Source organism: Falco naumanni, chromosome 3 (assembly GCF_017639655.2).
Source record: "Falco naumanni isolate bFalNau1 chromosome 3, bFalNau1.pat, whole genome shotgun sequence".
Lineage (NCBI taxonomy): Eukaryota > Metazoa > Chordata > Aves > Falconiformes > Falconidae > Falco > Falco naumanni.
Window position 1 is genome coordinate 33,894,580 of NC_054056.1, and position 15,113 is coordinate 33,909,692.

At 42.0% G+C, this 15,113-nt stretch overlaps 1 protein-coding gene across 19 annotated transcripts in view; it reads right to left on the reverse strand.

The window, feature by feature from the left end:
• Positions 1 to 797: 797 nt before the first annotated feature.
• The window catches only part of PTK2 (protein tyrosine kinase 2), a 224,032-nt gene continuing 209,716 nt past the window's right edge, over positions 798 to 15,113 (reverse strand). For 14 of the 19 annotated variants that reach the window (XM_040588398.1, XM_040588393.1, XM_040588395.1 and 11 more), the window contains 7 exons: positions 12,898 to 12,960; positions 8,528 to 8,567; positions 7,662 to 7,768; positions 5,006 to 5,014; positions 3,534 to 3,689; positions 2,994 to 3,074; positions 798 to 2,047 (listed from right to left, as the gene is read on the reverse strand). In XM_040588398.1, the coding sequence (XP_040444332.1) occupies positions 1,835 to 2,047; positions 2,994 to 3,074; positions 3,534 to 3,689; positions 5,006 to 5,014; positions 7,662 to 7,768; positions 8,528 to 8,567; positions 12,898 to 12,960 (669 nt within the window). In that variant the 3' untranslated portion in view covers positions 798 to 1,834. The remainder of the gene's footprint in view (positions 2,048 to 2,993; positions 3,075 to 3,533; positions 3,690 to 5,005; positions 5,015 to 7,661; positions 7,769 to 8,527; positions 8,568 to 12,897; positions 12,961 to 15,113) is intronic. The other 5 variants (XM_040588383.1, XM_040588385.1, XM_040588390.1 and 2 more) reach the window with 1 other exon arrangement.

Below are 15,113 nucleotides of genomic sequence, written 5' to 3' on the forward strand. Positions count from 1 at the left end.
GGGACACTATTCATGAGCAGGTGTAACTGAAAAGCAGACCAAGCCTTGCAGTGCTAGGCACTAAGCCTAGGTTGTGTAAGATGTGTAATTTTTTTTTGCCTTTCCAGAAAAATGTTAAGGAGCATCTCTGAAAACCACTTTGAAGGGTGGGTGTGGAAGATTGTATAACTTCATACACGAGGAGTAACTTAAAGTATGTATTTCTAGAGATAATTTTTGAACAGGACTTGTCCAGAGCAACTGAACAAGGTAAGGGCTGTCTTTCAAAAGTGTATTCTGAAGTATTGGATGAAAATGGGGCATTGGCAAAATGTTCCAAGTGTGTAAGGACTCCAGAGTTGCGTAGGAGGGTTGCTTCACATCTAGACCCAAAACTGATGCACTGTCCCCATCTTCCCACAAAATGAGAGCTCATTTCTTTTTTGAAACATGCAGGCACCTGTGGAAGAATTTAGTCCATGCAACTGCCTATTGCTGCTGGGATTTCTCACCAGCTATGCTTCCCCTGCCCCTTTCTGAAGAAACCTCCCCCTAGGAAAAGCTATTTTAAAAGTTTCCAGGAGTGTAAGGAGTGACACCAAGTAATTAGAAGTCAGTTACACAGACTCAAAAGAGATGCTTTCTGGAAGACTACTTATATCTTGCATTTCTCCTCGAATGCTTACTGTTACTCCTTAAGTCCTGCATAACTGAATCCTTAAGTTTGTGGATTGGGGGGTGGGGGGAAATTCCAAGCACAGAAAACTTGCAGTGGTTTCTTCTGCAGTGCACGCATACAAAAAATGATACAGTCAGGATTTCACTGGTAACACCTTTTTAATAGGTCAAAGTAACTGTACAGTTCATTATATTCTTCCTGAGAATAATTTATATCCCTCAACAGCAAAAAGGGAGTGTGTGGTTTTTATTTTAACAGAACAGATGGCATAACTGAAAACCAAAGAAAATCTAATTACACTGCTCTACTGTAACTCCTCCCAGGCAAGATAGACAAAAGGATGGGTTAGTTAACTACAGCGGGTTTAAAATATTCCAACATGGCTTTAATCTGTCTTTATAAATTATATAAAAATGGGGGACATGAATGGTTACAGACTCCTCTAAATGCAGCTCTGAATTGCTCTGGTACAAAGCAGCATTTTCACTTCCAAGGAAAACAACATTGCTACAAAAGAACTGGCACGTTATTCTGGTGAAAAAGTTTTCAGTTGTGTTCTACAGCTAGTTCCAAACAAATGCTTCACACATTCACATAAAAGTAAAAGGTAGGAAGATGAAGAGGGCTTTAGTTTGTCTTGAAATGACTGAAGTCTTGAAAATATAGCTTTTTATTCTTTCTCTGTAAATTGTGATTAGCATATTGCGACGTAAGTGTTCTAATAAAAAAATTCCAGTCTGGATAGTTCATATACTGTGGGCAAGAATTCTCAGCCCTGAGGTTTCCCCGAATTCTTCACTTCACAATATCTTTCTCTGATCAGCTGCTCAAGCAGTTTTGGCTCCAAGACCATAACCCTGCTGCAGCTGCAGGCTAAGAGTGTCCCATGCAATGTATAGAACTGAATTGCACTCCATAGCTGTGATTTCCCGAGGACTCCTGTACAAACTTCATCTTGTGATAATGCCACTTTTTGATTCCCAGACCAGCTTGGCTTTATGATAAAAAAACTTGGTTAAACTTTTGTAATGAGAACCAACAGCGGTCAGGTCTGCTGAAGCAAGAGGTGCTGGAAAGCCAGAACTACACTGGGTTAATCCTCACTGCTGGTGGAAGGTGAAAGAACATCCCTTTGCAAGCAGAATTCTTAGACTGATGAAACTCCTCCCTCAGTACTTAGTGCGGCCTGGACTGACTGATCATTTTCAGTCTGGCTTGATCAATAACATCCAGCAAATTTTTGGCATCCACAGCTAGAGCGTGAGCAGCTGTCAGCATTTGCTTTTTGTACTCCTGCTGCAGGCTGGTCATGACGTACTGCTGTGCCAATTTCATCTTGTTAATGAGCTCAGCCAAGTCGGAGTTCAGCAGCTTCTGTGCCATCTCAATCTGGAATGAGAAGATTCGGTCAACTGTGCAAGTTGTTGGAAAGCATTGCACTTGTGGCAGCGATACTACAGAGCAGCAGTGCTACCTACCCTACCACGACAGCCCCTGCTTGTTATTTCTGAGCAAAGCTGGGGCTGTTTCTGTGGGCATCACATGGAGCAGCAGGTGGAATTTTGACACTCGCTGTTCTGTGCGGTGATCAAGAGCTGCCCACTGTTAAACAGCACCAAGACCGAAATGGCCAATAATGGATTTTAAACCACATCTTGGAGTGGGTTTTAACACCTTGATAATTAGGACCTGGAAGTGTATAACATCACTCATTATTAAAGTAGCTTTAAAAAATAGAAGGGGTCAAGTAGCCAGATACACGTTACTGCACAGCTAAATGGGCATGATGCTCTGTGGCACTCACCATTTTCTGGCTTTCTCATCACACTCTTTCAATGGTTTTACTCCCACCTCATGAAAGATCTTGGCACTTCTCATCCAGAACAAGGTTTACCACAGAATATCTTCTCATCAAAACCTTCCAGCTGCACCAACCTATACTCAATTACCTCTTCCATGACTATGTGTGCAAGCTGTACTTTAATGAAAGATTACGCTTACACTAAGAATTAACTCTCAGATGGTCGCCCTGCATTAGAATACTGGTTTTGCATAAGCACTGCTAATGGTTTTTATGTCAACTTCCTATGGGTGGTGTGGTGTGCTCTTCAATTATATCCAGTTCATGTGTCTTTGCATAAGTACAAGCCTATGCCCATGCAGCAATTCCAGTAAAGTTTACGTCATGTAGAATTACAACTCGAGAGTTCAGGCTGCTTAGTGAGCCAAGACGTATGCATATGCAAAGCAGAGAGAGCTAAACCATGTCCAGGTAGCTGCTCTGGCCGAGGCAAAACATAACGATTGAGCATCAGGTCAGCAGAGCTCTACGTACCTCTCTGTGGGTGCTTGCAGGAAGCACTGGGAGGGTCTCATCTACTGTTGCCAGTAAGGTTCTTAGTGCCAAACCAACCTCCTAAGAAAAAAAAATTAAGGAAATAAACTTTGAAAACATGGAATGAATAGATGAGAAAATTGTAACAGTGCAGGAATCAACAGATACAATTAGTTCCTCATCTGAATAAGGGAGTTAGAACATGGCTGAGAGACTTTAAATCCCACCTGCAATTGTGTTTCACTATCAAAGCAAGATGCCAAAGGGTTAATTAAAAGTTTTTCTTAAAAAAGTGAAATGCAGATTAGATAGTGCAGAACTTGCTGCCCCTTGATAAGCACAGGCAAGCTGGGGAATAAAAGCACAGTTGCCCACAATCCTGTTAAAAGCATCCAAAGTGCTAGCCCTGTGACCACGAGTTACCTGCCCCACAAGCACAAAGCTTTTCTACTCCCAGCTTCCCAGAAGGTTTCTCCTACGCCGCTTAAGACCTCAGTCAGGAGAGAAATAAAACACTGATTTTAGGAACTGCCTCCATACCTTTACCATGGGTACGTACTCCTCTGGTGGAGCTGGTTGTATTTTACTGGACATTTCTATGACCGCTTTCACCAGCCCAGTTACATTCTCATAGACTTTGTCGTTGGAACGGTCCAGGTTGGCCGTAGGAGGAGGGCTGATTTCCTGTGGCTGAATCTGGAAGCAGAGAGGGGTTGTTCAACCTCCTGTCCCCAGCAGATGGGGCTCAGCAACTTCCCAACCTCCACAGACTGCCGGGAAGGTCTCATTCGCAACAGCCCCTCCCCGCTCCCCCCCCCCCCCTCCCCCCCCCTTGGTCCCCAGTCCTGGCTGAGCACACTCACTCCTGGATCTGAAGGAAGTTTCCTTTAGTTCTTTTGACTGAACCTGATCTGTGAAATGACCCTGGGGAATTATTTTTTTCACCAGGATTTCCCTTAAGAGCTTCCAGTATAACTCCCACAACAGAGAATTAAATAATTTGAGGAACGAGGAGTAGGGAGTACATGATATGTCTAAATGGTTCACTACTGATGGATAAGTTCCACTGCTAAGGCAGCAGGTATCAGGTCCCTTGTTCGGGAAAGTTGTTTTGTGCTCCAAAACAATGTCAGAGTACATAGTTAACATACTGATACAGTAAAGAGAGAGTATTGCAGTACATACTGTTTTGTTAGTGAAAATTCACGGCAGATTAACAAAAAATTGTGTCACCACTAGAAGTGGGAAACACCCACCAACTCTTTTCATACAGTTTGTTTCCAGTAGATCAGAAAAAGAAATGGGTTAAAAATCCAGTAGTCCTTACTCAAGCAAAACTTCTGTTGAGTCAGATCTGCCTAGAGTTAAATCCAGGACAGACCAAAATAATCCTGGGTCAGAAAAGAAACAGGCATTGAAAACTTCCTCTGTAAGGTCTTCAGTGTCTCTGCTTCTCAACTGTAGAACTACAAGCATCCCAGTTTCCTGCAGCTCTTCACTGCTATGGGATGCCCAAGCAACTGCTTCGTGGGAGCAGTTGGTTAAAAAGTTGCTTATTTTCTACTGGTCACACAGCAGCTGCCCACTCTTGATCTGAGACAGCTCATCGTGTTTCAGCCCACCATGCTGGGTTACTGCTGGTTCCTAGAACTGGTCCTAGCTACAGAGATGTTTCACTGGAAGCACCTGAGACACTACCCTGATGGAACTATAAAATACTTGGATGAAACTTTGTCTAAGGAAGGAGTGAGTGCAGGATTTAGTGCATGGTGATTCCATTTTGTTGCATTTCACCAAGTGCCTACTGACAACTTATTACAGAGATGCAATCAAGTATATTGATCGGAAAATACCTAAGGAAAAAGAACATTGTAATTGCCTCAATCACCAGTGAAAGGCTGTGATTCCAATTGGTTTCAGCAATCGAGAAGTTAAAACAGTCTTCTGGCAGAGTCACATGCAAAGACATTTTGGAATAAGAGCACATACACACACGCTCACGCACTGCTTACCCTCCATGGCTATGGTTGAGCAGAATGTGGGGGAAGGTTAAAGAAATTTACCAAAAGAAGGGAAAAAAGAAAAACAATATTAATAAAACTCAGCAGGAAAAAAAACCAAACCAAACCCAAAACATGTGTAGCAATAAGAGACCAGTTAAAAAGCCTGCAACAAAAATGCATCCTCAACAGTATCGGCAGTCATTCATGTTAGCTCTTGGTCCATTTGTTACGGAAGCACCGTGTGCTGACAACCTGCTGTGCACCGCGTAGGAAGTGGAGGTATTTGCCATGCACCCATGCTTACTTTTTACTAAACACATGGGGAAGAGATCATGCAAAGCTTGACAGGAGCAAGCCAGTCTGGCGAGCAGCAAAGTGGTGAATGGAGTAGAGGGCCTCTGCAATGGTGGGAAACAACATGTCCTGTGTAAACAATCCAGTATTCAATAGACTGAAGAAAATTTATTTATCTCCTTGAAAATTTCTTGTTCTTGAAAAAAATCATGATAGGAGGAAATACACAGTCCTCTAACTGTGCAGCTCCTGTCTGCGATGACTAATCACAGTTGTGGTTAAGAACTATCAAGAACCCAGTCTAGATGAGCCACCTAATTTCTACAGCCAGGCCCTGACATTTCAAGAGCATGGACACCTGCATTTCTTAACACTCCGTATTTTTGTATTTTTTTTTTATATACCCAACATCAACACCACCGCTCTGCAGACTAAGAAATCAGGAGTTTCTTTGGCTTTGCCTCAGCAAGTACCACAAACCCATGTATTTCCTGACGCATGCCCTAAAGGCTCCTGAGGGCAAGCAGTTCAAATTCTCTTAATTTGTATTCTGCAGAAAAGGGAGACTGAAATGGCAAGTCTGAAATGAGAGCCTCAGAAGCGTCTTCAGTTTAGGACTGCAGACATTAACAAAGCTATACGCTATCAAAGAATAATGGGCTGTTTTCTTGAAGGAGCATAAAACAATCCAATTTCAAGAAACTCTTGACAGAAAACCAAAATCAGTCCTTTTTTTCTACTGAAGAAGCTATTTAGTACAAGAATCTTGTTCACTTGTTATTACTGATGATTTTTGGCTGCTCAAGGTTGGTTTGTTGTGAAAAGGATATATTTCAGAAAACATCTTTCATGTTCCAGTATCAGCATTTAGAAAGTAAATTTTAGAGAAGCCAAGTTTAGTACACATCTGTTACTGCTTTTTGCATTTTCTGAGGCTTGGCAGCTTGAAAGGCACTGGCATCAGTTTATAATAAATAATCCTGCTCAAACTGGCCACTGCTGTCTATTTACACTGAATTCTTAAATATTCTGGTAATCTCAGAACGAGAGCAAGAGTGACACAGGCAGGCGGTGACTGAGATCGATTACTGAGATCGATCAGGTAAGTGGCTTATCACAACAGCCGCACTTACCACAACATGGATTCCTGTTCTTTACTACAGGCTTGGCAAGGCTTAGAATAGCCAGAGGTTCTCCTTCTGTGAGGAGCCGTACTATTAGCACTAACTGTTGTATTTACAGCAGGGATTGCCGCAGTGTATCTGCAAAGCCTGTGCTCTAATGGAGACCTGATCTTTCTTCTCTCAGGAAATAGCTGGAACATAAATACATCACCTCCTGGGGTGCTACTGATGGCATCAGCTGACAGAATGAGAGCAGCAGCAGGAGTGATCCTGCTTTTAACGCTCTGGTCAGTAATACTGCCATCAGACCAGCAGTCTTTGTGGAGGTATTTGCCTGGCTGCAAAGGTTGTGAAATAATAAAACAACGATGTGTATAGATCAGCTGCACTTCTAACATTACTGACAGAGAATTCCCAATCACTATTCTACCTAGCTGCTGGAAACTCCTAGCATCAGAAATAGCTCCACTGGATCCCCTCCGGAGGCTCTGAGGTCACTTGGGTTTCTGTTTCCTGAAGAGGTACTGGAGTCCCAAAGGCAGGGAACAACACGAAAGGCAAGATTTTAGATGTGACTGACATCCTAAGAAGCACTTCCCTTGGCACCAGCTGCAATAGGGACATGACGCTGTGTTTCACAGCATCCTGCAGCATTTCTGCTAGAAAACTAAAGTTTCATTTTTGGCTGTATTACCTATTTACTAGAGATCAAACAACACATTGGAAAGTATCTCAGTCACAGGTCAGACAGTCCAGTTCCCCTCTTCCCTTGTTCCCCAGAGCCAGGAGGGTTTTAGGCGCCTCGGTGCTCCAGCAAGAGCTTTTTGAGCACCACAGTTCAGACATGTCTCACTTCTCTGTCACTGAGTATAGGAGACTTTGGTACTACCAGAGTAACTGGAAACCCTAGGTGCGCTCCTTCCTGCTTAACAGAGCTGCTGAGCAGGCAGCTGAGTCCATACAGGAGACCTCATATCGTACGCTCTTCAAACTAGAAATATGCTCACCTGGGAAAGGTTCTAGGTGAGGAACATGCTGAATCACAGTAATGGAGGATATGAGCCTACCGGTTAACTCCCCACTTCCCTGGAGAGCTGCCAGTGCATGTTTGCCCCATGACAACATTTACTTGGGAAGTTTAGTTGCTTTTGCTTTCCACGGTCTCCACTTAAGGAACAGCAAACTAACTGAAGAGTGGTAATGTTTAATTTTCTGAGGCATATTTCATGTGGCACTGAGCAATGTACCTTCACGCCTTCGTTGTAGCTGTCCACAGGGCTGTTCAGGCTTGCAAGGCTGCCCAAATGGCTGGGGGCTCCAGGGCGGGGAGGTTTCTTTGGTGGAGCTGCGTGATCTGATCAATAAAAAAAATCTGCATTTTAGAGGACCAACATATTCAGATGTACCTGCAGCATTTTGGTCTGTCAATACTACAAAGGCTACATGCGCTTTACTGTGCTAGCAGAGGAGATGTACATCTTTATGTGCTTTACAGTAAATCCAGTATTTGTAGGAGTTACACTTACATCTGTATTTCTATTGGAGAAATGCAGACAGAAAAGGTTATGGAATTCATGAAGTTTTCCTGTGATTCTGAGAACACGGATGTTTTAGTAAGATACTTAGAAAATTCCTTCATGGGACAACTGCTACTCATCTCAGTACACCTACCCCAGACCTGAGAGGTACTCACCCCGCTCTGTACCACAGCAAAGTGCCACACATGCTGCATATGTCTGGGAAAATTGGCAGAAATTTCATGGCAGAAATCCTGGGTGTGATTCACTTTTGAGACTGAGAAACCTAAATTTAGGTGTCTACTTTTGTTTCACATGTCTGAACTCCACACACAGTGAAGTCCTACAGAGTGACTCAGCTTCCTCTAGGCCCTTCCCGCCTGTTGACTGAAACACTTTCTTGTCTTTGCTGACTACATCTCTGGGGACCACACGTGGAATTTAAACACACAGTGCACCGAAACATCTAGGTCTAGTTATCTGGAACTGAATCCACCCCTTGTAAGAAAATACTGGCATAGATCTTTGTTCACCACTGCTGCTAGACGACTTGTAATCAAAGATTCAAGATGACAGTATATGGATTTACTGCTTACCTGGTTTACCCACAGGCTGATATATGTGCTGGTTACCAGCCTATAAAATAAAATACACATTTAGATTAGTTATTACAGTGCTCACAACCTTTAGCAGCACAATCTCAAACATTAAGAGCAGCCAATTTTCAGCATATTTCCCAACAGTTAAAAATACATCCTTATTCACCATCATTAGCTAAGCTCTTAACAACAGGTATATTATTTATAGAGTAAGAAAAGAATTTCCGTTTCTTTTGTATCGCTCACAACAGCCCTGGCTTCCACATTAGAATTTATTCTTCATTATTAATCAAACGTGGTCATATATTCCCAATAATTTTCAGTCTGTATTCAGAGATCAAAGTGTAGAAGTCATGGTGGTGAAGAAGAAATGGCAGTGCAACACTGAGAAGACTGGTATTTCTGCACTGTTGAATGGTTTCCATAATGGTAACAGATTTCTCAGCTGGTTTACTTTTGGGTTTTGTTGCAAAGCTCTTAGTCAGGGTCAATTTGCTTATTTATCTGGAAATAGTTAATAATAGATTGAAGTGACTTTCATTGGTAATCATATTTATACAACCTTCATGTCAACCTCAGTCACTGAGGTGAGCGGCTCCAGTGGAGCGCTGCAGCATGGTGCACAGGGAGGTTTCCTCAACTGGGGGAAGCTCAGGGGAGCAAAGACCCGCCAGAAGCCCACAGCTTGCGCCCCAGCGGCTGAGGAGACCTGGGCAGGGACAAGCAACGGCAGCCACTCCACACACATATAAAATCAACCCCTGACACAGCACTTTGCTTAACCAACTTAATTTCCTTTTGTGACAAGGTCACCCATCTAGTTGGCCAAGAGAAGCCAGTAGATGTGTTTTTGGACTTTAGCAATGCTTTTGATGCTGTCCCTCAGTGTCCTTCTGGACAAATATCCAGCACACAGCTAGACATGTCCGTAATATATTGGGTGAGCACTTGGTTGATAGACTGGGCTCAAAGAGTTTAGTAAATCGAGTTACACCACGCTGGTGGCCAGTCACCAGTGAGGTTCCCCAGGGCTCAGTTTCAGAGCCAGTGCTCCTCAGTGTTTTTATAAATGATCTGGACACAGGAATCAAATGTTCATTAAGTAGGTTAGCTGAAGACAGTGAATTAGGAGGAGCTGTGGACTCCCTCAAGGGTGGAGAGGCCTTACAGACAGATTGGGATAGACTAGAGAGCTGGGCAATTACCAACCATTGGAATTTAACAAAAGCAAGTGCCCGATTCTCCACCTGGGGTGGGGTAATCCTGGTTATATGCACAAATGGGGGGGACGAGAGGCTGGAGAGCAGCCCCATGGAAAGAGCTCTGGGGGTTTAGGTTTATGGCAAGTTGAGTATGAGTCAACAGTCTCCCTGGTAGCCAAAAGGGCCAACTGTGTCCTGTGGCACATCAAGCACAGCATAGCGAGCTGGTGGAGGGAGGTGACTGTCCCACTCTACATGGCACTGGTGTGGTCTCATCTCGGGTTCTATGTGCAGTTTTGGGTGCCTCAGTAGAAGGAGGACATCAAACTATCAGAGTGTGTCCAGAGGAGGGCAACCAAGATTGTAAAAGGCCTCAGGGGCGAGACTTGTGAGGAGTGGCTGAGGTCACTTGGTTTGTTCAGCTTGGAGAAGAGAAGGCTGAGGGGTAACCTCATCGCAGTCTGCAACTTCCATAAGGAGGGCGGTGGAGGAGGAGATGCTGATCTTCTCTCTCTGGTGACCAGCAACAGGACACAAGGAAAAGGAATGAAGCAGCATCAGGGAAGTTTAGACAGGACATTAGGAAAAGGTTCTTCACTGAGAGGGTGGTTGGTCACTGGATCAGGCTCCCCAGGAATGTGGCCACAGCACCAAGCCTGTCAGCAGAGTTCAAGGAGCATCTGGATGACACTCTTAGTCAATGCTATTATAAATCACCACCTAAAAATGTTAATACATTGACTTTCTTTTCTGACCTTTTATGCAACTGTTCTTGAACATCTCACATTCTCTGTTTTCAGGAACACAGCCAGGTAACAGGGACAACAGCAGTGCACTTACTATAACTTAGCTTCTAACTCCACCACCACCTCATTTCAGTGCTAGATGACTATGAGGATACCGAGCAACCTTCCCAACAGCATGCAGCAAGTCTGCACAGGGTCCTCAACCGAAACGAGAAGCTCATGCCTCAACAACTCACTCATCTTTCCATTATTGAACTGGAGGGATACTCACAACTGTAGTTCAGCATTTATTTGAAGTTTCAGCCTGGCATTTTTAGAAATTTAAAAACTAGTTTTAAAACTACAAGCAGATCTGACAATGTTTCCTATGGCTAAGGTTGCCTAGCGCTTCATGAGGCCTGCTTTCAGCTGCTCAAAACTTTGCCTAATTTTAACTGCATGAACTGAAAATTCCCATACTAACTCTGTACTTCAAGCTAATTTCTATCAGTTTACTATGGAAAATGGTGGCAAGAAGCCCAACTTTCAGAAAGTAAGGTTGCATAAAAATGTATTAGAGAGAAATCCAGTTCCTGTAAGTCTCATAGATGATATTCTAAAAAAATTGTGTATCAGAAGTATGTCAAAAGAATGTGCACTAAGTTATACAGCCACGTGCTCATCAGTTACGAACCACTAAAATGCTTGTGGCAACTTTTCTCCCTCCCAGCGTCCCTGAACTGTGCAGATGCTGCTGCTCTGAGCAGGAATCAGAGCTGCTGTGCTTTCTGCTCTAAACCCTACCAAGTACCACAACGACCGATCAAACAAAAAGGCATGTGTGGGGAAGACATAAATGACCTTGGTGAACTGGATTCTGTCCTCGCCATTGTCACAGAAATCTCCGTGTAATGCCGGGCAATTATTTAATCCTAGTTCTCCTAAACATTACCACTGCCTATTTATTTCTCATCTTCTTCATGAGAAATAGAAATTGACTCACAGACATTTCCCACTGCAAATGAAGCCATTCAGAGTTATGTTCTGAACATAGTAAGAACTATAAAACCGCAAAACCAAGTTCTGGAACTAGGACTGTAGTTATGAATTAGATTCTCTTTTAGAATTAATTTTGCCAGTGATCACTAAGTGTTTTCTTCACACTCTTTCAAATGGGGTGTGAAATTGTACTACCTCCTCTGGGAAGAAAGGACTTCCCCTACAAGTAGATTGGGATCTGGGTGTTGTCATTTTTATTCTAACCCCAGGCAGTCATGCTGAACTCAAGGAGCAGTCAGAGAAACCAGCTGCTGCAAGAAGCTGTACTTTAAACCCACTGCCACTGACAGCCACCTGAATCAAACCTCTGACGTAACTCAAAAATCTCCATGTTATCTCAAAGCAGCTTCATGAGTGGCACAAAATGCAGCTATACTTTACTTGCTCTTATATATAGATGCAACAATAGTAAAGACCTAACAATAACTAATAGTCTTCTCCAATTTCATGGAAGATGATCTTAGCAGCTTCCAGACATGAATGTCTCTAGACACCATGCTGCGGTGTGTCATTAATATACTCATTCATGACTGTACTTTGGCTGCAAAGGCAGGAAGAGTCCCTAAATTCTTAGGTAGTAAAGAAATACTGAAGCCAATCCAGGAATTTACAATTGCATCCCAAATGAACTAGGAAAGTAAATTTAAAATATTAACTATTTTAAAGGTGATCCCTGGGGACAAACAGTAAATGAAGCATCAGGTTTCTATCATTAACAGTCCCTAGCCTAACCTCCCTTTTCAATCAGTATGATTCAGAGATTCCAACAGCAATTAAACAATTGGAGAGACATTTTTAGTTAAACAGACGAGAGTTAAGCCAGTAAGAAAGAATACCACAGCTGCAGCTGTTGTCTAGCAATAAATGAATGACTATGGGGTTTATTCTACTTGTTTCATAGCAGATCATTTACCCCAAGCAGACTTCTGGGTAATACAACAGTAACATTTAAATTCCTTTTAAGAAAACCCTTCAGATATTTAAACTACTGCAAAAGCTATTTTAACCCTGCTTCCTGTTGACAGAACTTTCAGAAACCTCTCCACAATTTTAAATAAAAGGCCCAATTATACAGCACACAAACATTTAAAAATTATTGCAACACAACTGTGGAAACATTTTAGTATTTGTTTCAACAGCAGCTTCAAGGGAAAAAAAACAACAACCCCCAAATCCCCCAAAATGCTGCATGAACAAGTTTGCCACGGCTGCTGTTCCCGCAGAAGCTGAGCCTCTTGGAAAGTTGCAGAACTATGTAATAACAGTGGAAACGTTTAGCAAAAAATTTAAATAATCTCCCACAATCAAGACAGCGTACAACATGTTCTACCAGGAAACTCGAGAAAGAGTTTGGAGATTAAAAGATCCCACACATACTTACTGGGCCCTGGAGACCTCCATCCTCTCGGTCGATGCTGCCTCTGGAGAGCCGCACATCAGGCTTCTAAAACAGAAAATACAAATTTCATTCTATACTCCGCTTACCGATTCATGCAACCTAGCTTAAAATCATTTTAAAGACAGGAAAATCCTGTTAAAAATTTACACTGACAAATACAGATGTCATTTCATTCCAGTCTATACACCCCCGCTGCTGCGACTACGTGCTTCTGCAACTGCAGCTACTGAAACTCTTGGCAGCCTTCTCGGCTGCTTCTCAACCACCCATTCTCAGCACATGTGTAAAAATGTTTGTTATAAATATCAATAGTACCATTTCCCTAACACAACATTGGAAAACCTGCATTTAAATTTTCTTAAAAGGCAGCAAAAGTTGGGCGTTGTTTTTTTTTAAAAAAAAACAGTTTGCTTCCCAACAGAAAATTTCAACCACAGGATGCGAAATGCTGCACATTAATTCCCGCTTCCTGCCGGAGGATGGCTTATATGTACTTGGCTCACTCTCCAAGCCTGCAAATGGGGCCAATTACTGGAGCTCCTTAAACACTGCATTTGGATACAGAAAGCTAATAAAGACATCCAGATGCACTATTCTCCTAATAAAACCAACAAGCAAATTTCTGGTTTATATGTTTTAAGCAAGATATAGGAACCTGGGGCTCAGCCGTTAAAATGTAAAAATAAGACTACAACAATTTTTTTTCACACAGAAACCAGTTATTTTTCTCACCTCCCCAGAAAATCCAGGTATGTTACTGGTACTCTTTGAGAATAACATTAATTGCATAGAAAGACAAAGACTGGATGTGGAACAAATGTTAACACTGATCTGAAGACACACGTTCAGCAAAATGAAAATGCTTTTCTAGTGCACTAATTCTGGCACGTAAAAAAAAAAGGATTTATCTGACTCTTCAATTCACTCTCTTATGAGACTGGATGATGAGTTAATGAAAATGGTCTACACCGCTGTAAATACAACCTCCTTCATATGCCTGTATACATATATACATACACATGCACATAAAATGGACACACACAGCATAAGAACGAAAATTTCCTATTTTAAGTGTGTGAATACTGATTGTAGGGTTAGTTTCAGAGGATAAATATATCTACTTTTTCTTTAAAGCTACTCTGGATCCCTTTTCTTCTTTCTTTCCAGAAGCACTAAAGAATAATTCCAACTTGCGTGACCTGCTAAATGACCCTAAAAATGCCAGAAGGGCAGACGGAACTTGCAAAGATACACTAATATTGATCTTGTATTATTAAAAATACTCATGTTGGTAATCTGTCAGAAGACCTTATACTTTGGATTTTCATTCAGTCTTCTGCAGACTGAGTGAAGCACAGCCAGAGACAGTCACTGCCTTAAAGAACTTGCAGATTAAAAATAGACAAATCATACTAGACAGGGAAATATTTAACCCCATCTTAAACATGAAGAACTGAAGCAGACACACGCAAGCAATTTCCCAATATTTCTTCAGGAATTTGTGACAAAGTTTATGACGAAAGTTACCATTGACAATCTCCAGTTTATTTCCTTTATTATGATGAAGGATTTTTTTTCTGATTGAAGTCTTATTTGATATGGGTATGTTAGATACTTCATTAGATATCTAAAGTAAGCCACGATTCACATTACATTTTTAAGCTAAAGCAAACAGCTATCCTTGTTTATCTAAGCATAGGACTAACTACACTAATGTTCACAATTTGCCTTCATTTCATGTTTGTTTCTAGCCAGGGAAGTGCCCAAAGTCTTTGGAAATAGTCAAATACTATTTTATCACAGAGGTCTTTAATGCTTTTTGCACTTTTAACCATTTATTAATCTAGAAATGCACCCTAAACCAGACTCCAAAGATAATGGAACATTTAGCATTTTAGATGATTCAGAAATACAAAAATACACACTAGTCCAAATAACATTTTTTTCTAGTCTTGCAAGAAAAAAATTAACAGACATAATATCCACCTCCTCCCCTCCTTGTCTTTACTAACTAGGTCCTCCCTTTCAGCCTCTAAACCCTCTACATGCCCAATTCTATAACCTCATACATATCACAGCAACAATTCAGTTACCCAAGCCACGATGTGCAGCAAATGTGCAGTACCTGAGCAGACTTCGGGTACACAAACATTATACACCCACCTAGACACAGCCTAAGAATCATTTCACAGAAAGAT